The 23882-nt window shown below is 35.4% G+C and overlaps 7 protein-coding genes across 10 annotated transcripts; 3 read left to right on the forward strand and 4 right to left on the reverse strand.

The window, feature by feature from the left end:
• The first annotated feature begins 1550 nt into the window (after positions 1–1550).
• On the forward strand, positions 1551–2820 carry LOC108330539 (BEL1-like homeodomain protein 6). The gene is made up of 2 exons (XM_017565020.1): positions 1551–2438; positions 2677–2820. The coding sequence occupies exons 1-2, from the start codon at positions 1551–1553 to the stop codon at positions 2818–2820; spliced, it is 1032 nt and encodes a 343-aa protein (XP_017420509.1).
• Positions 2774–4731, forward strand: LOC108331400 (BEL1-like homeodomain protein 7). Its single transcript, XM_017566047.2, has 4 exons — positions 2774–2888; positions 3092–3468; positions 3573–3633; positions 3766–4731. Exons 2-4 carry the CDS (start codon positions 3125–3127, stop codon positions 4459–4461), a joined length of 1101 nt encoding a protein of 366 aa, XP_017421536.1. The 5' UTR covers positions 2774–2888; positions 3092–3124; the 3' UTR covers positions 4462–4731.
• Positions 4732–5638: 907 nt separating this feature from the next.
• On the reverse strand, positions 5639–6530 carry LOC128196369 (protein OXIDATIVE STRESS 3 LIKE 3-like). The gene is made up of 2 exons (XM_052877124.1): positions 6163–6530; positions 5639–6079 (listed from the first exon to the last, which is right to left on the reverse strand). Exons 1-2 carry the CDS (start codon positions 6225–6227, stop codon positions 5866–5868), a joined length of 279 nt encoding a protein of 92 aa, XP_052733084.1. The 5' UTR covers positions 6228–6530; the 3' UTR covers positions 5639–5865.
• A 1504-nt stretch (positions 6531–8034) lies between these two features.
• Positions 8035–9552, forward strand: LOC108330541 (26S proteasome regulatory subunit S10B homolog B). Its single transcript, XM_052877125.1, has 3 exons — positions 8035–8989; positions 9081–9179; positions 9268–9552. Exons 1-3 carry the CDS (start codon positions 8675–8677, stop codon positions 9316–9318), a joined length of 465 nt encoding a protein of 154 aa, XP_052733085.1. The 5' UTR covers positions 8035–8674; the 3' UTR covers positions 9319–9552.
• A 57-nt stretch (positions 9553–9609) lies between these two features.
• LOC108330818 (bifunctional phosphatase IMPL2, chloroplastic) lies at positions 9610–12976 on the reverse strand. The gene is made up of 9 exons (XM_017565383.2): positions 12614–12976; positions 12431–12509; positions 11690–11784; positions 11552–11601; positions 11045–11169; positions 10791–10857; positions 10173–10262; positions 9955–10066; positions 9610–9852 (listed from the first exon to the last, which is right to left on the reverse strand). Exons 1-9 carry the CDS (start codon positions 12828–12830, stop codon positions 9782–9784), a joined length of 906 nt encoding a protein of 301 aa, XP_017420872.1. The 5' UTR covers positions 12831–12976; the 3' UTR covers positions 9610–9781.
• A 426-nt stretch (positions 12977–13402) lies between these two features.
• Positions 13403–14481, reverse strand: LOC108331117 (late embryogenesis abundant protein). The gene is made up of 2 exons (XM_017565744.2): positions 14016–14481; positions 13403–13918 (listed from the first exon to the last, which is right to left on the reverse strand). The coding sequence occupies exons 1-2, from the start codon at positions 14415–14417 to the stop codon at positions 13664–13666; spliced, it is 657 nt and encodes a 218-aa protein (XP_017421233.1). The 5' UTR covers positions 14418–14481; the 3' UTR covers positions 13403–13663.
• A 1769-nt stretch (positions 14482–16250) lies between these two features.
• Positions 16251–21065, reverse strand: LOC108332115 (uncharacterized). Of its 4 annotated transcripts, none has more exons than XM_052877127.1 (6): positions 20794–21065; positions 19591–20000; positions 18203–18249; positions 17379–17886; positions 16935–17279; positions 16251–16735 (listed from the first exon to the last, which is right to left on the reverse strand). In XM_052877127.1, the coding sequence occupies exons 2-5, from the start codon at positions 19904–19906 to the stop codon at positions 16957–16959; spliced, it is 1194 nt and encodes a 397-aa protein (XP_052733087.1). In that variant the 5' UTR covers positions 19907–20000; positions 20794–21065; the 3' UTR covers positions 16251–16735; positions 16935–16956. The 4 variants fall into 4 exon arrangements, with proteins under 4 accessions (XP_052733087.1, XP_052733086.1, XP_017422726.1 ...); XM_052877126.1 differs by having other exon boundaries at positions 16251–16738; positions 20794–21064; XM_017567237.2 differs by having other exon boundaries at positions 16935–17886; positions 20794–21048.
• Positions 21066–23882: the final 2817 nt, after the last annotated feature.

Consider the following 23882-nt stretch of genomic DNA (forward strand, 5'->3'; position numbering starts at 1 on the left):
TAATTATGTACAAGATACATAAATTATTAATATAAAGTCATTTAACACACCACGATTTCATTTTTTTTAAGAAATACAGAAAAGAGAAAGTGTAGGAAATTATTATTTGTTTTGCAAAATCTTCTTTTACGATCTTATAGTATTTTTTTGAATAGGTTCTTCTGTATGAACCAGTTTTATAATATTTTATTAATTTTTTCCCATCATGATATATATCAATTTAAAATCTTTACGTAAATTTTTTGTTTGACGAATCTTACTTATTTATATTAAATTTTTATAGATAATGTCATTTTGAAGTATTGAGTAACGCTGTCGTATACATGAAAAAAATCTTAATTTGGTAGAAAATGTTTCCCACTTTATTATGATTTGTAGATTTGCATAACTAAGGCTAATTAATTTAATATTAACGGTTAGATACAAACAAAAATTTGATATCAACTAAAAATAAAAAACTAACATAAATTTATATATATATATATATATATATATATATATATATATATATATATAATACTTTTCTCAATAAAAAACCTTTTAAAGTGATATTAAAAATAAATCTATAAAAACTTAATGTAGAAATATAGTATTGTATGAATATGGAGATTTACATGTGTTGAAGGTTGTATATAAGATTGTGAAATAATAACGTAAAAATGCATATATTATTAGCATAGAAATTAGTATATTTTGTTTAGATTAATGTTTGTGTAAAGATTAAGGTATATGTAATGTTTTTACTTGTTTGAAGGTGGTTCGAAAGAAACAGTGATTCTGCACCAATCCCAAAGACAGGGCAGCATTATGTCAAATCACCTTCACACTGTTCTCTGTGCTAATTCCCTTTCCCTCCTCACTCACTCACTCTTATCTTCTTCTTTCTTTTTCTTCATCTTCTCTTCTCTTCTCTCCCACCATTCACACAACACAAGCTTTCTCTTTTCTTTCTCTCCTCACTCACTCATTCTTCTTTCACATTATCACATGTTTAGTTCAACTTTTAATGTTGCACTTCCTTTCAGCTTCCAACTAAAGAGTAACAAACACAAAGTTGCAGCAGCATACCTTCATGTCCTCTGCTTCCTATCCTCTGCAATCCTGTGTAAGTTCTTCCTGTGTGCCTCTCTTTCATGCCTAACAAAAGCTTTCTTTATTTTTCTGAAATTCAGTTGAGAAACCAAACTTTGGTCTTTAAGGAAAACTTTTACATGAATGTGGCTTTGCTTAGCGACTTTAGATTTTATTTTCTTCTTTTTGAAGCTTAATTATCGTGTGTAATGCCTGGTACGCCTGAGATTGAAGATCTGCAATTGAAGCATGGTGTTGGTGACATGCTATTTAATGGTTGTGTTACTGCGTAACAATTAGTCTGCTTCTGTTTCAACTTTCATTTTTGAACAATCTGAAGTTCCAAACTTGGCAGCAACCACCAATCTGTGACTTCTCGGAGGGAATCAGAAAAGTTCACGCAGTATTTGTCTCGTTTAGTTAACAGAATAGATTGTGTTTAATAGTTTGCGGCTTTTACTTACAGTCTGCCTAAAATTATGGCAACTTACAACCCATGTTCAAGTAATCAAAGGGGTGCCGTGCCTATGCTGTGTCTTAGGGAGCCTTTGCATAATTCGTATCCCGAGACACCAATTTTGCCAAGCAATATGACATTGTTGTATATGAACTCTGGTTCATATTCTGAAGCATTACCTGGAAATTCTCAGCAGCAAAGCAATTGCTTTGTGGTTCCATCACCGTCAGTGGGTGCTTCAAATTCCACAGCTGAGCAGCAAGAAATATTGGCTAATATTGGTGGATACCAAATTGGGGTTCATGATTTCAGTGCATGGAGGGAGGGTAGAAGTGAGATGTTAGTCAGACAATCTATAGATGGACATAACTTGCAGGGCCAGGGATTATCTTTAAGCCTTGGAACCCACATGCCCTCCGGAATTCAACTGCCTTCTGTCCATGATAGGAATCATTGCTCAAATCTTGATTCGTTTTTGGGTGCAAATCCATCACTTTCAGCCAACGAGATCTACCAAAATGGCTCCTCTAGACATTCTGAAAATTTTCCTCCTGTGTTACCTGAAGCTAGTCATGATTTGAACAAAGCAGATTTTTCATTTCCTGGAATTTCCAGTGTTGGAAGAACGGTTCCTACCTCCAAATATCTCAAGGCAGTGCAACAACTGCTTGATGAAGTTGTTGATATCCGACAAGCTATTAAAAGACCTGAAACGAGAAGTCACGGAACACATGAGAACTCTCCGAAGAATTCCAAGGAGGGTGGTGAGCTCCTAGAAAATGAACGGCCTTCTGCAACTGGTGTGCCAAATTCTCAAGTCTCAGCCAGCAACTCTTCTTGTGAGCTTTCACATGCTGAAAAACAAGATCTGCACAAGAAGTTAGCAAAGCTTCGGTCAATGTTGGATGAGGTAAAACCTATTTGTAAAGATTTCCTCTGTTTGGTATCTCTGATTTCTTCATTCGGATGACCATTCTTTCAGAGCATTTTGTTCATATAATTGTTGATTGTGTTCTGATGGCTGTAACCTTCCCCAAGTTGAATATTTTAAACTCCTTATCTCCAGTGCCTATGTTCATGTGTGTCAGCTTTTGTTAAATAAACACCCTAAACTGTCATAATTGAGATTGACTTTCTTTCCTTGACAGCACGATAGTCGTGTTCATGATTTCAGCAGTGGTTTAAGCACCTTAAAGTATGAAAAGGAAATATGTCAACGTGATATAAGTGCAAATTCTGGATCTACTTCCAGCTCTAGCGTGCTGCAATGGGGTGTGAAAGAAGGAATTTAAATTCTAATGTCCTTACAATTAATTATATCTTTTATGACTGATATCTATCTGATAACAAACCTCTCCTGGTACGTGATGAGCATAACATGCTTGGATAGAGCTAATTGTTATTTCCTCTCTTTTTTGTGTAATTTAGTACCTAAGATGATGTATCTGATACTATTTTTATTGTTAAATACATAAAGTTGACAGAAGATTCACCAAGATAAACAATGATTCTGCTCTTTCTTGCAACAATATAGTTTTAATGGGCACCTGTTAAATGATGTAGGTTGACAGTAGGTACAAACAATATTACCAGAAGATGCAGAACGTGGTGTCATCATTTGATGTGGTAGCAGGATGTGGGGCAGCTAAACCATACACAGCCCTTGCTCTACAAACCATTTCATGCCATTTTCGGTGTTTGCGTGATTCAATCACTGGTCAAATTCGTGCAACACAAAAGAGCCTTGGGGAGCATGATGCTTCTGAAAGTAATAAAGGAGTTGGAATGGCAAGACTAAAGTATGTGGACCATCAAGTGCGACAACAAAGGGCTCTTCAGCAGCTTGGTATGATGCAGCATGCATGGAGACCGCAAAGGGGGCTTCCAGAAAGCTCTGTTTCGATTCTCCGCGCATGGCTTTTTGAGCATTTCCTTCATCCGTAAACCCTCTCATATCTACAACCTTGATCTTCTGTTTTTTAAACTTTTGGATCCAACATCACTGTGGTTGTTTAATCTGGTTGGAATTTTCTATTTTTCACAGATACCCAAAGGATTCCGAAAAGACCATGCTAGCAAGACAGACAGGCTTAACCCGAAGTCAGGTACAAAAATAAAATACTTTTATCAACTTCATTCATTATGCCTCTTTGTGTCTCTCTTGTTGCTTGAAATTATTGATCTAAAAGAACAATAGAGGATGATTTTTTTATATATTTGAAATTTGCTTGAATTAGGTCTCAAATTGGTTCATAAATGCACGTGTGCGTCTGTGGAAGCCTATGATTGAGGATATGTACAAGCAAGATGTTTCTGATGTGGACATGGACTCAACTTCTTCATCTGAAAATGTCTCCAAGGCAACAAAAAGTGATGTCAAGATCTCCAATGATACGGTTGATGATTCACAGCACTGTCAGAGTCCAATAGTAACCGATACAAATCATGGTGGTGGACAAGCTAAGGACTTTGGATATGATCAAGTTCTTGATACAAAAATCATGGCATCCACTGGATTAGCTAGTCATGAGGTTGAAACAGAACATAGGTCAGGAAAGCAGTCTGGGGAGAAAAGGCCAAATTTGGATAATTGTGGTCTCTTCTCTGATAACATGATTGTTCAATCTGATAGAGCTACTAATGATGACAGGTTTATAGCAGTTGGTTCAACGTGCCAAATGTCAGAGTTTGAGAGCTTCAAGTCAGGAAGTGGAGTGTCTCTAACTTTGGGTTTACAGCATTGTGAAGGAGGTAATTTTTTGCCTGGTGAGACCCATCTCAGTTTGGTTTCCATGAAGGAAAATGGCATCTACCGCAGTGCAGGTGCAGCTTCTACAGTTGGAGTACATACAGCAGAACTTGAGCACGTTGGTGCTGGAAACCAACGACAGAGGTTCAGTTCACCTCATATGTTACATGATTTTGTTGTGTGATGATAATCTGTTTAGACCATTCTGTGAATGGCAAGTGCTGATGTTGGGACCAGTTTGCAGACAACGAGTCACAAAAGGAACGCAGTGGTCCTTCAAGGGATGATAGGACTGACAAAAACAGATGTATGATATCCTGAAATTTATTGGGAAGATCTATAACTTATGATTAATGTGTAGGAAACATGAATATTAGGCCTGTTTATGCAATGAAGAAATTAAGAAACATATGACAATGGTAATAATAAATGGATTGTCTGACTGTTGTACTAATGTTGCAATTTAGCTAATCTAACATCATCAACAAGAATAAAAAGGCCTTTATCCATCAGTTTGGGTCAGTAACTTGGATTATCAGACACCGTGAATTTTTGTTGTGTATTAAGAATAGAAATAGACCATTTATCATTAAACCTTTCTTAATGGTTTGACTTATTAATTTTTCTCAGTCTGATTCTACCTTCTACTATTATACTCTGCAATCTGAATGAATTATGGGAATTCGTAGAATTCTCAAAGCAAAATTGTTCCTCATGCCATGGTTTCTTTATAACAGAGAAAGATAATTGAAGGAATTGGAATTGCTGCTATTACAGAAGCTCCATCCTTAGAAAGTTAGAACTGATGCATGGAACATGAAGGTTTAACATATTAGCTAAGTTTTATAGTGAAATAACGGATTTGATAGGTATAAAGAATTAATCCTTGCCGTCTTTGTTCTTGAGATAAAAACTTGATTGTTATTTTATACTTTTGAATTACGATTATACGATTTTTAGTTTCTAAATTTTTACAGAATCAATTAGTTTAGTCTCTCATGTTTTTAAAGAGTCAATCTGTATCTTTACAATTAAATATCTGGATAGAAAAGAATGAACTGAAGATGAATTTTGCCATTGAGTTAAAAAGTCAAGAAACTTAATTGGCTTAAAAAGACAATCATAGTTGCACATAACATAAATTAAAGAACGTAGAAGTCCAGTTCACATCAAAATATAAATCAGGGTAACTAATGTACAGACAAGTCTTATTGCAAGACATACCTACACATAAAAAAAAACACACACACACACACACACACACATATATATATATATATATATATATATATATATATATATATATATATATTATTACATGTTGATAACATGACAATATGTGAAGAAAGAAGGTGTTTATATTTGAATTGCTGCAGCAATAGCAAGGAAAAAGAATGGGGAAAAACTGGATAATAGATTGTTATTTGAATTTTCTGGAGAGATACAGCAAAAACCACATTCAAGCGTGAACAGTTTGGCTTGAATTATAAAGTAAAATGAATGAAATCAATATATACATAGGGGCATAGGAAGGTAGCATATGGAATGAGTTTGAGCTACAAAATTGGAATTAGGAGTAAATAAAATGCTAAACGTTGACGTATGGAGTGGTTAATTGAGTGCAACTTGGTGCCCTTCGACAAGGATATGGAGCAAGGTTGAGCAGTTCCTTCCTCTGAGAACGTTTCTTCCTTTTCTTTGCATCAGAGTGTTCTGGTTTCTTCAAATCCTCCACAGAGTGTACATCTTCCATGCAAACAAATGATCTTGATTTACCAGAGTAATACCTAGACAAGCCTCTCCTGTTCATGCATGCAATCAAATTTTCAAACACAGAAAACACATTAATTAATATATATTCTTCAGAAACACCTCTTACTATTACTTTTGTGGAAAGCTGGTTCCAAGAGAGCCCATGTTCATTATCAAATTGTCAATTTCTTGGTCCATATTCACGAGAGGCAAGGGAAGATGAAAATGCTCTGAGAAGCTCAATTCTTAGGATAAGGGTTTGCTTTGGGGTTGAATAAATATTGTACATTTTTTAAGCAAAGGATGTAAAAATTACCAATCTTTTCTACACTTCCTCCTGATCATTCAAGATGCTACTATTTTTGCCTGAAATGCATGTTTTTTAAGCTTAATCTACCCTCTTTTTCTCTTCATTTCTGATTTTAGAATGTTACTGCAACAATGGAAAATGGCTAAGAAGAGGAGGCTGCCACAACCATCCATTTCAGAGACCAAACAAAGCTTTGCCAATACTCACCTCACTCATCTACAATTTTTCTTTTCACCTCACCAATCAAAGCATAGATAATTCCGATATGTTACTAAACTTTTCATAATAACTATGTCTCACTGTTTTATAACTACGTTTGAATCTAACACTAATCACAAGCCACACATGAACATTATCAACATTGTAAAAAAGTTGTAAGAAGAAAAGTTGTTAAAAAACATTTTCTTTTCTTTTAGATAATTAAAATATGAACTATGATACATTAATAATGATAAACTTTTTTTATAATAAATTATGTGTCATTATTTTATGTATATTTATATATATATTTAAAATAAATAAATCACATGCTACCAAATAAATTATTATAAAAAATTATTAAAAGATTGTTGAAAAAATATTCTCCTCAAAATATTTAGTAAACAGTGATATTTTTAAATATATAATTAAATCATAATTAAAATTTATATATAACAAATAAATATTTTTACAATATAAATTGTCCTTTATAATATTTAATAATGTTAAATAAGCATATTTTCCCTGAGTAATGAAAATAACAAAAAATAAATATAATATTTCATCATGAAAGGAAATGAAAAAGAGAAGAAAAGAAAACATTCATTATTTGAATGTAACTTTCTTGGTGTGAGAAGAAGCGAAGTTCTTTAAATATGATTCCAAATTCTTTTGGCGAAGATGAAAGAGTAACACAGAAGAAAGAGTTGGTCAGTTAATGGGTTGTTGGTTGTTGCTGTAACTGCGAGATGTCGGAGGTGACAGATGAAACTGAACGACGTCGTTCGGCGGAGACTCGGTATCGCAAAAAGCTTTTCCTTCTCGGAGCTATGGGAAGCGTAAGAGGATTAGGTCGCCGACCAACCCTGTCTCTTTTCTTTATCTTTTTTCACCTTCAAGTTTATGCAGTTTCAAATCTTTTTCATTCTTTTGATGTTGTTTGGACTGGAATTGCGTTGTACTCAGTGAGATTGTTGGAGGAGGCTTTAAAGAGCAGTCTTGCGAAAACTGAGCAAGACCTCAGGTACTTGGAAGGTGCTGCTTTTTGGGTTGGTCGTGTTGTAAAGCCTAATGGCAGTGAACGCTGTAAGCATATACTCATGCATGCATGCATACATATAACTTGTTTTCTACGTTCAAGATTCAACAAATAGCTTATTATTTGATGTTATAACTTGTTTGGGGGATTGGTTCGAGATGAATTAAGCAATGCAAGCTTTTTTACTCCTTTCAGTTATTGTAGAATCAGAAGTTGGATTTAGATATATAGTTGACTATGATAGGAAGGTGGACAAGAAGAAGATAACTGAAGAAACAAGAGTTTTCCTGCACAAGAGGACGCTGACCATCATGGGAATTCTTCCTCGCCAAGTATACATTTCCATAAGCCATTATTCTTGGATTAGATAGTTTATTGTGCTGGGATCGTTTCTATTTTACAATATTTTGACATTAATATGCATGCATATGTTATTGAGCATGTGCCAGGTTGAAGCTGAGGTACAGAATATGATTGTTGAAGACCTGGGAAAAGTTAGTTACGCTGCACTTGGAGGGCTTTCTGATCAGATTCGAGAGCACAGGGAATCGATAGAACTGCCTATGGTGAATCCTGAGATTTTTCAAAAGGTTGGAATCAGAACCCCGAAGGTATGTTCACTATATGGATGTTTAATTTTGGGAAGATTTTATATTGAACAAATTAAGATTTATGTTATGTTAAAAGGGAAAAAACTACTGATAATGTTTCTCACATACAACGCAGGGTGTTCTTCTTTATGGACCTCCTGGAACTGGGAAGACACTCTTAGCGAGAGCAATAGCCAGCAATACAGATGCTAAATTCTTGAATGTTCAATACCTGTATTCTGTTATCTGTGATTTTTACCTAGTGCTTAATGGGGTACTCCAAAAAAGAAGTGTACTTTCTTTTTTTTTATTCTAGATTGTAGGTAGTGCTTTTTCGGTTAAATATCTTGGTGAAGGCTCAAGATTGATTAGGAACATGTTTAGATATGCACGCGATCATCAGGTATTGGAAACTTGCATTGCTTAAAAATGACCTTTTTTTTTTCATGCTCATCTGAAATTTGATTTTTACTGTTTGCATCCTTTTGTTTAGCCTTGCATCATATTCATGGATGAGATCGACGCCATTGGAGCACGACGTTTGAGCATGAGCTCAGCCGCTGATCGTGAAATTCAAAGAACCCTCATGGAGCTGCTTGACCAGATGGATGGATTTAATCAGCTAGAAAGGGTGAAAGTCATTATGGCTACAAATAGGCGTGATATTCTTGATCCAGCCCTTCTTCGCCCGGGTCGACTTGATTGGCAAATAGAAATACCATTACCAAATAAGAAGTCAAGGATGCAAATCCTCAAAATCCACGCTGCTGGAGTTGCAAAACAGGGCAAAATTGACTATAAAGCAGTTGTTAATATTTCTGAGGTATATATATAATAGAAGTGATACCTGTGCATGCATGCATATTGAAAGTGTTATTTTGCATTCTTTTCCTAATGGTTTTGTTTGACTTCAGGGATTCAATGGTGCTGATCTTCGAAATGTTTGCACTGAAGCTGGTATGTTCGCTATTCGCGAAGACCGTGATTATGCGATTAATATAGATTTCATGAAGGTGAAGTGTTTATAGTTGACAACGGAATGTAAATTTTGACTCACATTTATAATAAACACTTAATGCTTTTGATTTTGTGATCCCTCAGGCTGAGCGCAAACTGGTTGAAGCAAAGAAACTGGAATCGAGCAGCCATTAAAATCAAATTGTTGTTAGCACTCAGCACGGATGTTTTTCTGATGTCTGCTCAGTTCGCCACTAAATTGTCCAGCCCATTGTGTTCAGTGATAAAACATGAATTTGATAATGGTTTCCTTTGACAGCATCATTAACTTACAGAAACTTACCATATTACCTTAACCCCTTGAACAAGTTAGAAAACGAGTGGAACACGTGAATTTCTTTAATTTTGAAACAGTTCAAATTCTAGTTTTCAAATTTGTTTATATGTCGAATTTTGAACTTGTTTATCAGGTTTTAAGAGTTCATGAATCCATCCAACTGAGATAGAGATTAATTTCAGCAAGAGATTCAAGATTCCGAGTACACAGTTTTCAACTTAGATAAATGCCGAATAATGATGTTATGATAATACATAAACATCTGAACCAAAGACGCTATTTCTAGAGAAGATTATTCCTATCGAAGGTTAATTCAAGCTATCACTTCCATTGCAATGAATCAAGAGCCTGTTGATGAATCTGTTTGTCACCCGCAGCCACAACATCAAAACCTGCCACGTGATATTGTACAAGTCATAAAAATTTCGTAGGTTTTGGCAGAAGACCAAGAAAAACCATTAAGAATGATATTAAAATTAGACGAAAGGATATACTTGTCGCGATTGAAAATGGAGAAGCTTCCCATAACAGTTTATCTCCTTTCCAATCAGTTATGACACCTCCAGCACCTTCAATAACGGGTACTAGTGCAAGAAAGTCGTACGGCTGAAAATTAAAATTTAACAAACAAATATTGTTTTAACCATCTTGGGATCTTTATCTACATGGGTCAAAAGTTAAATATGCAACTAAAGGTGAGTGTGCAGCATACCTTCAAACCAGACTCAACAACAAGATCCACAAAACCAGAAGACAAAAGAGCATATGCATAGCAGTCACAGCCGTATAATGGAATTTTAACCTGTAAATGAGCAAAAAGGAATAACTGAACGACAATAATATTTTGGAAAACAGAAAATTTTCATTTTGGCAATACTGCTTGATGTAGTCTTAGAAAAGATAGATGCTAATGTACATAGAGACATAACAAAGCGGAAGACAGGCAACGTAAGATTTTTAACAGAGTCAGAAATGTAAAAAGTACATGTTACTCTGGTGTCTTATATTCACATTTTCTGTGATACTTGAGTAATTCAGAAGGCTGACTTTGAAATGATGAAAAAGGTGTTGCAAATAATATGTATAGGTTTTAACAGTAAATTAGAGGTTGGTTTCAGCAACAATACAATAACAGATTTTTTACGAGACAAGTGGATTAATGTGAACAAACCCTGTTTATTTTGAACTTGTGATCAATGCTTCAGTTGGAAACTAAACAACCTTAAAAGATTGGGAAAAAAAACAGGCCTCAAACAAAATATTCTGACTAAATATTTCATCTTTTTATGATAATATGTGGAGTCCCTATATTTTAAAAAATGTAACAAACCTTGCTTCTAACACGGATGAATGCCTCTTCTGCATCTCCACTGAACAGATGTGGGCTTGTGGTGTACCTATATAGGGAAGAAATGAAATTAGACTTGATGCCTGCTTTGTAGACCTATGCTAACCGTGTCTAGAGTTGCAAATAATGAAAAAGAATGTAAACTACTCTTCTAACAAGCTTGTTTTCTCTCTTCCAATAAAGATCAGGAAACAATTCATAATAAAGTTTGTTAAGGAAAAATAAGAAAAGTATACAAGTATGCTTGAGAAAGGTCTGCACAAGTGCGGGTAGATATTTCCTGTCCATTCAGTGTAGTTCTCTTTCCACTTATCCCGATCCACCTCTCTTTTAACACAGGTTGATCAATTATGCCAAGGATCTATCGAAAAGGAAACCAAACTCAACAACATAAAGTTTATTACTTGATTAACTGAATGATATCAATTTCAATTTCATCTGCACTTTGTCTACAATATCACTATGTTGGTAAAAATACAGGTATCACTTGCAATCAGGTAAGTTGTATAAGTTAACAGCAAAAAAGAAAGCGATTGATGTTGACATTTTGCATCATTTTATTTTCATATTGTAATGGATAAAGAGAAAAGACTCCGTTTTGTTTAAAATATTTAACAAAACAAGATGATTGAACATCCAGTTTCTTCATTCTAAAGTCAGAAAGTTACAATAATTCAAGATGATTCAAGGAAAATAAAGTGTGAATGGGTCTGATAAGCATTCAAGTTGTAAGAGACCCTTACTGGTATTCCATTTTGTAGAAGAGCAATGAGAGTACCAAATACGGGTTTCCCTGAAATGGAGACAAAACAAACAGAGCCAAAGTGAAATTTGGGAACTCTCACCCAATAATAATTATAAAAACCATGAAAGAAAATTACCAGTAATAAAACTCTTTGTCCCATCTATGGGATCTAATACCCAAACGTAATCAGCAGTCTTTTCTTTACACCTCCACCCATTTTCCTCTCCATAACTGCAATTCAGTCAAAAAAATCATGGTTGAGCTTCAGTCCACCTATTGCATTTACGGACTATTCAATGGATGCGGCTGGCTGATAACTCATGCACTTAGGCACCGGGAAACAGAAGCATTATACATTACTCTCCTGTTTAGTTGTTTTAGTTGTAAGTTAAATTGCATAATCACAATACAAATTTATCGATCTAAAGGCCAGAATTATGGAGCATTGACAAACTCAAGTTTTCTAATAGTAAAATCCCCTGACTCATTTCAACGGGGGTAATTCTTTCAGGCTAGTAGCAAATACTTTAATTCAATGAATTTAGCGTTTCAGTTATTGAATTACAACGAACTGAATGACATGCAATGTAACTACAACACTCAACCCAACAATGCTCCCATTCTCTTCACTTCATTTTCTTCTAAGAAAAATTGTTTAGTCTCTGTACTTGTGGTACTTCTTTAAAAACGCGATGAATTCCTAGAGAAAAGAGACTAAAGCCACATGCTTTGGAGTACCAAATTAATCAATACGAAAGTATATGATCCTTGATCACATTTGACCAAAAGTATAGCAACTAAAAACACATTTTCAATGAAAATGGAATCCACACAATTAGTCGGCAACAGCAAGAAAATGATAAGATTAAATAATTACATTGCATGAGAAGGGAAATTGTCAAGTATAATTGAAACCATAGCCTCCTCAGCCGATCGATCTGCAATGGTTACTGGACCTGCAACATCAAGTAAAAGCGCAAAACATAAGCATTCAAATAAAAGAAAATAAAAAACACTTTAAAAGTGAAAGGGACAAAAAAGAAAAGAAGAAGTAACTGACTGAGATCATGTTTGTGAAGAACGTCGAAGTTCTTCCTGAAGTATTTGCGGATAACTTCTCCTGCAGCATCTGCAACAGCGTTACCGACCTCGGCGAAGCGATTAAGCTGAAGAGGCGTGGTGTGAGGCGTCATGGCTCTGAGACGGAAGGTTGGGGAGAGAGAAGAATTGGGTATTGGGGAGTGAGAGTGAGAGAGAAAATGGCACTGTGAGAACATTGCTCTGCAATTAACAACCAAAAATCAATCTCGAACTCACTCAATCTCCCCTCTCATACCGAAACTATGAGAAACAAACGAGGGTTCTTTAATCTCGCTGTTCATTCAAAATCAAAACGTCGCCGTTTCACTTATTTATCCGTTTTCTTCTATTAGATATTTAAATATCTTTTTCTCGAGATAATTAAATAAATTTTAGTACAAACAAATATTTAAGAGTTATATTCCCGTCTTTTGTAACTGTAATATTTTGATTTTTTTGAGAAATATATTGTGTGAAGATTGAAACTTTAAGAAATGTTTTTTCTTTACATTCTCAAGTTATTTTATTGTGAAATTATCAAAACAGGATAACCCTCAAAAAATTAAATTTGGACAAGTTGTATCCAAGTTGACAGTTCTCACGGTTTCATCTTATAATACGAAATCATATTGTATTTTTAAAACATGATAACTTCAACTTTTTTATTAAAAACATATTTTTAAAGTGAGTCCTGTATGGAAATATCAACTTTTTTATTAAAATATTAACGAACATGACAATAATAATACCACATCATCAAAAATAAAAATTTGTGGAATCTCGAAACTTGTCCATGTCAATAATAATACAGCATTTTAAAACTGAAGGTACATCCTCACGTACACGATTTAAAAGATAGTCACGTCACATAATACAAAGCATATATCATAACAACTACGTACTTAATTAATTAATTATTAATCACTCACATTACACAATACAAACCTATAATAACAACTAGTTAAATAATTAATTAATTATTAATCACTACCCAAACTATATCAGAACACATAGACCCACAGAGAGATTTTCAGTGGTTGTGGTGCCCAGGCAATTTTTCTTTGATCTTCTCCATTATGCCCTTCTTGTGATGCTCAGGGTGGTTAGGGTTAGGATCTGGATTAGTGGCGGTTGGCCGTGTTGGTTGTGGAATACCAGTAGCAGCGGCGGTGGTGGTAGTGGTGGTTGTTGGTGAATGCTGCTCATTCTTCCTCCCTGGCAGCTTTTCTTTTATTTTATCCTTCACTCCCTTCTTCCTCCTCCCACCTTGTCCATCATCCTCAGACTACAAATGCATACACGTTACAAGTTTAGATTCAACAATCTGTATAAACTTATACAATGATTAAAGGAGAGAAGAAAAAAAAACGATAGGCGCGTACCGAGCTAGAGCTAGAACTGGAGGAACGACGAAACTCTCTATTGTCCCTTGGTTGTGTTGTTATGAGATCCGACACGGTGGTTATTCCTGTGGTTGCACCAGGACCACCGTGGATCCCAAACCCTGAACCTGCAGTGACGGCGGGCGTAGCAGTGGTTGCACCAGGACCACCGTGGATCCCAAATCCTGAACCTGCAGTGATGGCGGGCGTAGCAGTGGTTGCACCAGGACCACCGTGGATCCCAAACCCTGAACCTGCACTGACGGCGGGCGTAGAAGTGGTTGCGACTCCGGTGACGTAAACGGGGTTGCCGTGCTCGTCGGTTAATACAACAGGGTTACCGTGCTGATCGGTGAGTGAGATAGGATTGCCGTACTGATCTCGAAGTTGTGCTTCAGCCATTTCAATTTCCTTCAATTTCTCACTTTCTTCTTCTTCAACTTCTACGTAAGATACCTTCTCTGCATTCTGTGCGCCTAATTATATAACCTCATCTGCATGGCGGTGAATACATGCATGTAATTTCACACGTGGCCTGACAATGCGCTGACATCTCACAAATATTGCCACGTGAGACGAATAAGGACAGGTGTCCCTTCATTTTTAGGGTTACGTATACCAAAATATTATACAAATAAAGTTCTCAAACATGATTATTCTAATGTTGAATGTGCAACTTTCACGACTGAAAAAGTTACTCAAAACTTATGTAAGAAATAAACAAGAATTTGTTAATTATTTATGTAAATATTGTTCTCGTTTGTAGTGGTTTTTATTTTTAAATTATTAATGTTATATTTTATATTCTTGTTCAACAGTTTTGACAATAGTAATTTACTGCAAGTAATAGAATACGATAAAAGTATTTTGTTCCCCATGTAACATATCTTTAACAGAGATTACCTTTAATGTTAATAAAATAAAACTGTAGTTCTGAAATCAAAATAATATTCAATTTTAAAGAGAAATAAGTAAAAAGAAATGGAAATTTTATTTAAAAACTGTTTTTAATTTCTAATGTCGAGTATGTAACCTTCACGTGAAGGTATAAACATCTAATGGTACCGTTATTTAGAGTAAGTTGAGTATGTATAGAAATTAGATGTTTATACCTTCACGTGATAGATTCACGTGATAGATTGCAGGGAATCTAATGAATTATTTCGGTGAGACATAGGGAAAACGGTACTAATAAACTCTAAATAACTTGACCTTAAATGTAAAACGTAATAAATTTATGATTTTTTTTTTATGTATATTCTTCTTCTTGTCATTTTACTGTTTGGAACTCCGTCTCGTATTTTGCCTCAAAACAGAATATTCCGATAATTTCTAAAATACATCAGTAATCTAACAAGAAATTCATACAGCTGTCGTCAGAAATTAATGGGATGATGTGATGAACAGTGGAGCCTGTTTGGCATTTGATGAACGAATTGCAAGGATATTATTGTGAGAGTTCAGGTCGGGACCATATTGATCTTCTGATTATGATTTGTGGCAAATATATTATGCTATTGTGCTGACTTATCTCATAAATGCGCTCTCTGTGACTGGTATTTATGAGTTACGAGTTGGTGACTCAAAAGAACAGTTAAATAACTGTTCTATTCTGTTCTGTTCGAGGAATGCATATGATGGTTTTAATTCATGTAGTACTGCACCCTAGTATTATTAAGCTTGTCTCATTCATGTTTCCGTTTTGTACCTTTCACCTTGTAGGCTTATATTAATTTTCTCAAGCCAACACTGGTATTTTAAGGATTATGCTGATACAGGACATTTAAGATAATTTTTGAAAAACATTTATTTATTTTTATTTATAGTTTTATATTATCAATCAACTCAAGATATGGAAGTCATATTTAAGTTAATTGGTTAAGAGAAAAAAAATCTTATAAGTTATAATAATAAATAAAAATTAAACTTTAAACAACATTATCTCAAACTTTTAGATTATCGGATAAGTGGTGGGGGATCCTCCACAAACAGACAAATAAAAAGAAAAAGAAAAGTATCACACCTAACCTTCAATTCGCAGAACATGAAATAAAAACAGAAATAAATGAAACGCAGAACTCCAGTCGCAACTAAAATTAACAATTTTAAGACTGCATGATTCAACGTTCAATCAAGAAGCAACGCAACTCCTTCCACCATGAAGCACCCAACTCACTGATCTATGCATATAATTCAATTTGCCACCGACAAAAAACCATTAACTGGACAGGATGCTATGCTGAAACATTCTTTCATTAAAGCCAAAACATCAGAATAATGTATACATACGATTCGATTCGCTAACTACAAAAAGCACTAATTCGATAATAGGCTATCCTGAAACTGCTCTTTCATTAAAAGCAACCAACTAAGGACGATCCAGCTATTTAGTATTGCCTATCAATCTGTGAAAATCATTGCCCAACTTCAGAAACGCCGAAGGGCTAATGTTTTGCATACATATAAGCAGAACCATGGACAACAGAACATCATTTGGATATAAGAATTATATCCATGCAATAAACAAATCAACCTGTACACAATGCAGAAAGACCCTTGGTCTCCAAACACTATTTTTTACGTTTGTATGTTTCATCTTCCTCTGATACTTCTGTATGTCTTGTTACAGATTAGTGGATACAGACGCAATCCCAGAGCATGAATTGCATCTTGTTCTTTCCCAAACCTTTAGAGGATGAACAGATGATCAACAGTGGAACCTGCTATAAAGAAAGTGAAAAAAAAAAGAAAAAAAAAAGTGTCAAGTACAAAAGAATTATTTAAGATTTCCGGTGTACCGTAAAGAAGAACCCACATTTCTTCATTACAATGCATGACATAAGCTAAAGATGCTACTGATAAACATACGCATGCAGTAGATAAACATACACACAAGAAAAGAAAAATAAAGCCACTGACCTCCCAACAACCAAGAAGCACCTTATTCCTTGCTAGATTTGGCCCAAAAGAAACCCTTCTTTCTTGTAGGGTGATTATCTAACATGGATCTGGGACCCTTTGATCCAAAGGAGAAGTGTCGCCGCAAAAAAGGTTTCCCAAAGGAGCTTCTCCTGCTGGAACTGGAGTCATTCCTAGGACATTTACCTTTAAAGCCATCAAACACAACAGAATCATCGTCAATATCACTGTCCACAATCCGATTCTTTGATTTATTGTTTCTAGCCTTCAAATCCATTTCAGCTTTCAGGGCCTTTGCAGACAACTTCATAGTTTGTTTTTCACCGAAAGTGCAAACTGGACAAGCTGGATCATACTTATTGATATCAGATGTCATTCTCTCCAAACATTCAGCGTGATAGACATGTCCGCAGATAAGTACAGAAACTACAGAAAGATCATTACTCGCAATTATCTTTTGAGTGCTCCAAGAAGACTTCTCCGCTAAAAGTTTAGAGCAAATTCCACATGATTGCAAATCAACTGATGAAGCTGAAAACCAACTACTGGATCTAACTAATCTTTCACGGTTAAAACCAAAGGACTCACTATCAAATGACCACCTTTCTTTGTGAGGAGTTCCCATCAGCTCAGAAAAACCAGGTATAGACCAACCATCTGAAGATCCACCGTGGGAGCGCATACCCACGTCATTGTTCCATGAAGGAAATACTGGCCTTTCTTCAGATAGAGAGAAGCTGCTCGATGACTTGACTGCTGGAATTCGGCTATCAGAAGCTTGCTGTGATAACTGATATCCTGGGGAATGGCAGGGCCACCTTACAGGGGTCAAGTTTGATGGAGGTATGTGACATTGGGATGCTAGAGGAGATGTTGATAGAGATGTTGAAGGCAGTGATGGTTTTGTGGGAGATGGACAAGATATTGTTGATGATTCCACCAGCCCATTCACCTACAGTGTGATTCATCGTTAGGAAGTGCTACAAAGAAGTCACATACCAAATATGTGTGTGCGTGTGTGTGGTTGTGGTGTTGGTGGGAAGCGCATATATAGTAAAAGGGTCATATTTTAATGAGTGAAGAGTAAGTCGAAAAGCATACAGATATACAAGGATGGGTGACTTGTAAAAAAACTGACAACATGCATTTTCATCTTGATCGTTGATGATAAAATCTAATGTCAATATTCATTTTCTTTAACTGATAGAAAAAAGGTATTCTCACTAAATACACCCCCCTTAAACACACATTCATTAATATAACCTCACCTGTTCCACACTCATATCCGTAGAAACAGTCCCCGAAAAAGATTGGTCTGCAATAATCACAAATAACCTTGTCAGACAGTGTGGAAGAACCAAATGACAGAATAATAGTAAACCATTGGATTAGTTAAATTTAAAGTGTGGTTATGATATTTTCATAAGATTCAAAATAAGCAATACAAAACCACCTTATCCATCATACTTAATTTTCTTAGTTGCCTAAATTATATTCCCGGGTTCTATAGGAGATGTCCTAATTAAAATTCACCTACCCTATATAAATGACCAAAAAACTTCAATGTCCTGAACTAAAAGCTAAATTGGTTAAGTCTGGGGTTAAGAATTCTTTCCTGATTTGATTTCCATTCAGTATAACTACTTGAAGATATAAAATTCATGACAAACGAACTTTTCCCATCTTTAACTTTGTTTTGTAGAACCTCGGAAGAAATAGAAAAAATATATTTATTACAAAATATAGATAACTTTCAAGGATGATCTCCAGTGTTTCCTGAGCCAAAGAGATTGACCACAAATGATTGAATAGCCCACCTTGAATTTTTGTAGGGAGCACAAGCACGGATACAGTAAGAATTTTTCAATATTACGAAACTCAGCATGTTTGACCTCCAATTATTTTAAAAGGGTTGTTAAAAATGAATTCATTCTTTTTCATGCTTCAGTCATTCGCTTTTATTTTTCTACAAACTATCACCAACACTTCCAATCTGAAAAAAAAAAAGGATCATCCAGATAAATCTAAAACTGTTTGAAAATCTGGTTTCTGAATCTCAAAAGCTGGAAGTCTGTAACTAAATTAATCTCATACAAGTTTCAGAATAAACAAAGATGATGCTCTTCCATTTATCGTCTTTTCATTTTTCGATTCCCTTCTGGATTATTGTGTGCATGGTTTAACTTTAAACATTGATTAGCACTGACAAATTTAAATTCCTAGCCGTTCATGTCTCTTATTATGAGATTAACGCTGCCATCAAATTTAAATAACCGTGTAATCTAACCCCTCTATTTTTGCTACAGCAACGATGTGAAAAATAAATAAAAAACAGCTGATAGTTCTGTGGTTTCTGCTCTTACTTTGCGATGTTAGTTTCTGTCATCTCATTCACTGACCCATAAATTTGAGCCTTTACAGATATCCATTTAAGAAATAATTTTCAATTTGTCCTCACATCTGATTGCTTTGGACACAAAAATACGTGAGAATACATTGTTTCAGATATGTAGTAAAATTTCATATCTCTCACACGTCTCGATCATTATAGGTGTAGAATGAACTATGAAAAAACCGAGAGAACAGCCAGTTCTAGAAAAGTCCAACCCAAGTAGCTTAATGTTTAAAACCAAAAGGCAAAATTCCGAAGGATTACCTGATGTTGAATTTCTCCCACGTACAGCAGTTGCTTCCGAAATTGGAGACTGTTGAAATCTTTTCCGTTGATAATTCTGCAATGGACTGCCGTCCTCTGACACATACGCTGATTCATTTTTATTCTCCGATCCATCATTTCTGCTAATACCATCAGAAAACCAATTTATAGAAATATCTTCACCAGCTACACGCCCTCGGTGATCCCACCGAAAGCTCCATGTTGGAGAACACCGAACATTTCGGTGCAAAATGTCACTGGTTGATCCACTTTGTATAGTTTTGTCTCTGGAAGCAACACAACAAGCAGCACCCATCGTGAAGTAGCAGCAGTTCTTAGATTCTTACACCAACATAACCACCGAATGCATCAACAAATACAACCATTCACTCGTTGACACAGCACTATACCTGGAACAATAAAAAAAAAAAGGCAGACCATCAATTGCAACGATCAATAATATGACAGCCAAAAGCATGACCCAAAAAAATCGTTATTCACTGTTTACTCAACCAGTAATCTTGCTCAGGTTAAACAAAATTCCAAATCAATAACCCCAAATAAAATGAACAAAAGATAAAGACCAAAATTAAGTTTGGAATCAAAACAATAGAATATTGATAGTGATGCTACAATGAACCGCTTCAAGACAGAAATAAACTTCAAAAATGATCTAAACAATAAAATATTAATAGTGATGAACACATAAATTTCAAAACAGAAGAACATACAGGAAGAGGGGAAAGCTAGAAGAGCATTATTGTTTCAAAAAAATTATATTCTACTCTCATCACGGATATCGTACCAACCTAAAATCACTGGCGACACAAGAAAAATTAAAAAGAAAAACAAAAATCATATTCCCCCAAAATTAAAAAGGGCCTCTGAGATGATCCAATAAATTTGATAGAGTCTTTAAAATCAAATTAAAAAAAAAAAAGACATAAAGAAACCAAAAATCCGAAATAGAGAAAACATTGAGCTCACTGCCAAAGTCAGAAGGATCCGAAATAAACGCTGAAGAAGAGGAACTCACAGTGAAGACCTCCGGAGCTTGATCAGTAACAACCATAGCAATTAAAATTCTAGTAATTGAGGAGGGAAAGGAAAAACAACTAGTGATTTTGAAATTGGGAGCATAACATGGTTTTGCAAACAAAAAAAAAAACACATCTTATGGCTATAACTCCGACCATCCCGTACCTTTCGACGAAACCAAGAGCCACACCAGAGAGAGAGAGGGGGGGGGGGGGGAAGAGCGGAAAGACGAGAAGAGGAGCGTTTCAGCGGTTTCTTACGCCGTTTTGAGGACCTCTTCTTCAGTAGAGGCGATTCGCACTTGAGTTTTCTGAAATAATAAAACAAAAAATGCCTCTAGGCAGTTTCGGCCAAAAAATAGAGATTTATCAATTATTATTTTGGGCATTATTTTTTCTTTTTTTATAATTAATAAATAAAAATATAAGATGATATAAATAACAATTTTTATTGAAAAAATATTTATACTAATCATGATAGCAATATTAGGGAGGTAGCTTTTTTGTTGCCCTGGGAATTTATGCCATTGATGTATTTCTTTTCCCTCGTATCAATCTTTGCATATATTCCTGAATTTTTGTGCCCATACCCTTTCTTTCTTTTCCTTTTCTATTAAATATTCTTTAACTTTTATATAGTCAGCTTGCAGCCTGAGTTTGGTTATTATTTAAGAAACTTGTTGAATTGAAAGTTAGAATTTTGTTTTTTTTATGTTGATTTTAATATTGTTTTTTATGTTGCTTTTAATATTTTTTTATGTTGATTTTCATATATATTATTTAAAAGTTGGAAGCAAGAGCCAAAATCAAAAGCTTCGCTCCAACTCCTTTCGGTTGGTGCTTTTAGTCTAGCTCCCTTAACCCTAAGCAATCTCTAAAGTCTTTCCTGTATTTTTCTTTCTTAATTTAAAATAAATATGTGGTACCTAATTCCAAGCTTTTTTTCAATACAAAATTAAATCCACTTAGTCAATAGTTATTGAGATTTTTTCAATAATTACTAACTCAGTTTTATTTATTTAATTAAACAGCTAAATCAAAATCGATATTCAAATTAGTGGAGTAAAATTTTAAAAGATGAATAGTAAATACTTGTGAATAGTTATATATACTTATATAAGCAATATGATTTTTATCAAATCAGTTTATTGTGTTCTTTTATCAATAATTCTTGTAAGAATACTCTTTATCTGTATTTTATTATTATTTTAGTTAAAATTATTAATGATGAACAGTCTAAGTTTAAGGTTGGTGTTTTTTAATAGTGACATCTAAATTTTCAATTAGGATTGTTTGAATAAATGGGTCTTGAGCAATGGATTTTGTTCGTGAATCAATTTAAAGTTTAAAGAATTTGGGTTGACTGGTATGTATATACTTTGAGTACTACATTATTATTTTCTATTTTGAACTTAATTTTGTTGACATTCGAATCATATTGACTAATTCGACATTGATTCAAAACTTGTATTTTTATTTTTAAAATTATATTTTGGTTAGTTGAGAAAAAATAAAGTTTGTAAATTACTATTAAAAAGTGAGATTTGAGTCTAACTTAATCTCACAAAATCAGTTTATAAGGTAAGGTTTGCATCTCATTTATATATCATAATTTGACCTTATCTCTAGTCGATGTGAAACTTCTAACACATTCTTTTCATGCCGAAATATAGATATCTCGAGCATGATAGTAGAAATTGGATGGTGTGATAGTAGCCCAACAAGATGGAATAAAAATGTCCAAGAAACAATAAATATCACTAGATAGATTCTAAGCATGACTCTGATACGATATTAGAAAGTGAATTTTAAACCTAACTTAACTTCTACAAAATCGACTTATAAGATAAGGTTTACACCCCATGTATATATTATAATTTGGTCTATATAAAACTTCCAACAAATACTTTTGTGACTATTTTTGGTATATTATAACATTCACAATGCTTAATTTTAAGGTTTAATGTCTCGGTAGGTCCCTATTTTCGGCGTGAATCTCAAATAGGTCCCTTTTCTTTTCGGCGTCTCAATTGGGTCCCCATTTTTGTAAAATTGTAACAATTAGGGGTCTGCCGTCAAATTGAACAAACGGCCGTTTAATTGTTTGTTACGTGGCATGGACAGTGTACAGGTGGAATTAAAAAAGAGTTTCAATTAAAAAGTATGAGGTTAAATCAGCTTTAGTGAGAGGGCATAGTGGGAAAACTGTGACTTTCTATCAAACACCTTCTCTTCAACCTCGCCACGTCAGCCCTATCATCTTCTCTTCAACCTCGCCACGTCAGCCCTATCATCTTCCACCCACTGAAACCCTAACCCTAGCCGCCATTGCCGTTCCGCTTCCGCCGCTCCCGCCAATGCCGCAAGTCGTCGCCACGGCCAGAACATCATCTCCTTCCTTTCTCGCCGGCGCATCAACGAACCACCACGGTGCCTCAACCAAGACCGCCGCCACCTTCCATTCTCGGAACCCAATCACACCTTCATCTCGGATCATCACCTCGCGATCTTCAACAACAGAAAGAAGAACAACAGTGTCTTCATCCTCTTCAACCATCCTCCACCCTTGCAACCTTCATTTGTCTGAGTTCCCAATCTTAAACCAACATCCTCCGCCATGACACGCACTACCTCCCCCTGATTTCCACTCCCTCATCCACGCACTCCACGTCTCCTTCCGAACCCCATTCCCCCAATTCAAACACAACACCATCTTCAACCTGCAATCAACCAAACTCAGAAACAGAAATCAAAACAAAACCCATACTTCACTCTTCATTCATTCTCGTCCAATCTAGGAAGCATGCAACCATCTTCCGACTCGGTGGTGGCGATGGTGCGTGCGCGCAGGGGAGGCAAACCTCCCTAGGTCACCTTCTTCGAAGAAGCGGAGAAGCAAGAGGGAGGGCAAAGGCGTTGCGGCCAACGGTGGTTCCGGTGGCTCGGGTTGTCGCCGGCGAGGCCAAGGTGTGGTCTTGGCGGAGGTGGCGGTGGCCGGTTCCAGCCGAGGTGGCGGCGGCATGCCTCCCAGCCCTAGGTTTTCCTGGTCAGAGAGAAAGAGACCTGGGTCTCGATGGAGGGAGGCAGCATTGAGTGTAGAGTGAGAGAAGTGAATTTCCTACTTTGCCCTTACCCAAAACTGAATATAGATCTCTGCATACCAATTATTTAATACAAAAATCGTTTTAAATGCCACGTAACCAATATCGTAATGGCCGTTTGTCCAAATTAACGGCAAGCCTGTAATTGATTTAA

This window comes from Vigna angularis, chromosome 4 (genome assembly GCF_016808095.1).
Source record: "Vigna angularis cultivar LongXiaoDou No.4 chromosome 4, ASM1680809v1, whole genome shotgun sequence".
Lineage (NCBI taxonomy): Eukaryota > Viridiplantae > Streptophyta > Magnoliopsida > Fabales > Fabaceae > Vigna > Vigna angularis.

Coding starts and splice junctions, on each gene's coding strand:
- LOC108330539 (XM_017565020.1), top strand. CDS start 1,551: ATGGCAACTTACAACCCATGTTCAAGTAATCAAAGGGGTGCCGTGCCT. Junction 2,439..2,676: donor TTCGGTCAATGTTGGATGAG/GTAAAACCTATT, acceptor TTTCCTTGACAG/CACGATAGTCGTGTTCATGA.
- LOC108331400 (XM_017566047.2), top strand. CDS start 3,125: ATGCAGAACGTGGTGTCATCATTTGATGTGGTAGCAGGATGTGGGGCA. Junction 3,469..3,572: donor TTTGAGCATTTCCTTCATCC/GTAAACCCTCTC, acceptor TATTTTTCACAG/ATACCCAAAGGATTCCGAAA. Junction 3,634..3,765: donor CAGGCTTAACCCGAAGTCAG/GTACAAAAATAA, acceptor TGCTTGAATTAG/GTCTCAAATTGGTTCATAAA.
- LOC128196369 (XM_052877124.1), bottom strand. CDS start 6,227: ATGGACCAAGAAATTGACAATTTGATAATGAACATGGGCTCTCTTGGA. Junction 6,080..6,162: donor GGAACCAGCTTTCCACAAAA/GTAATAGTAAGA, acceptor ATGCATGAACAG/GAGAGGCTTGTCTAGGTATT.
- LOC108330541 (XM_052877125.1), top strand. CDS start 8,675: ATGGATGAGATCGACGCCATTGGAGCACGACGTTTGAGCATGAGCTCA. Junction 8,990..9,080: donor CAGTTGTTAATATTTCTGAG/GTATATATATAA, acceptor GTTTGACTTCAG/GGATTCAATGGTGCTGATCT. Junction 9,180..9,267: donor TTAATATAGATTTCATGAAG/GTGAAGTGTTTA, acceptor GTGATCCCTCAG/GCTGAGCGCAAACTGGTTGA.
- LOC108330818 (XM_017565383.2), bottom strand. CDS start 12,830: ATGTTCTCACAGTGCCATTTTCTCTCTCACTCTCACTCCCCAATACCC. Junction 11,785..12,430: donor AATTTCCCTTCTCATGCAAT/GTAATTATTTAA, acceptor ACTGAATTGCAG/TTATGGAGAGGAAAATGGGT. Junction 10,263..10,790: donor TCATCCGTGTTAGAAGCAAG/GTTTGTTACATT, acceptor GCTCATTTACAG/GTTAAAATTCCATTATACGG.
- LOC108331117 (XM_017565744.2), bottom strand. CDS start 14,417: ATGGCTGAAGCACAACTTCGAGATCAGTACGGCAATCCTATCTCACTC. Junction 13,919..14,015: donor CCAGTTCTAGCTCTAGCTCG/GTACGCGCCTAT, acceptor ATGCATTTGTAG/TCTGAGGATGATGGACAAGG.
- LOC108332115 (XM_017567237.2), bottom strand. CDS start 19,906: ATGGGTGCTGCTTGTTGTGTTGCTTCCAGAGACAAAACTATACAAAGT. Junction 18,250..19,590: donor TGGGAGAAATTCAACATCAG/GTAATCCTTCGG, acceptor TGATTATTGCAG/ACCAATCTTTTTCGGGGACT. Junction 17,887..18,202: donor CGGATATGAGTGTGGAACAG/GTGAGGTTATAT, acceptor ATCACACTGTAG/GTGAATGGGCTGGTGGAATC.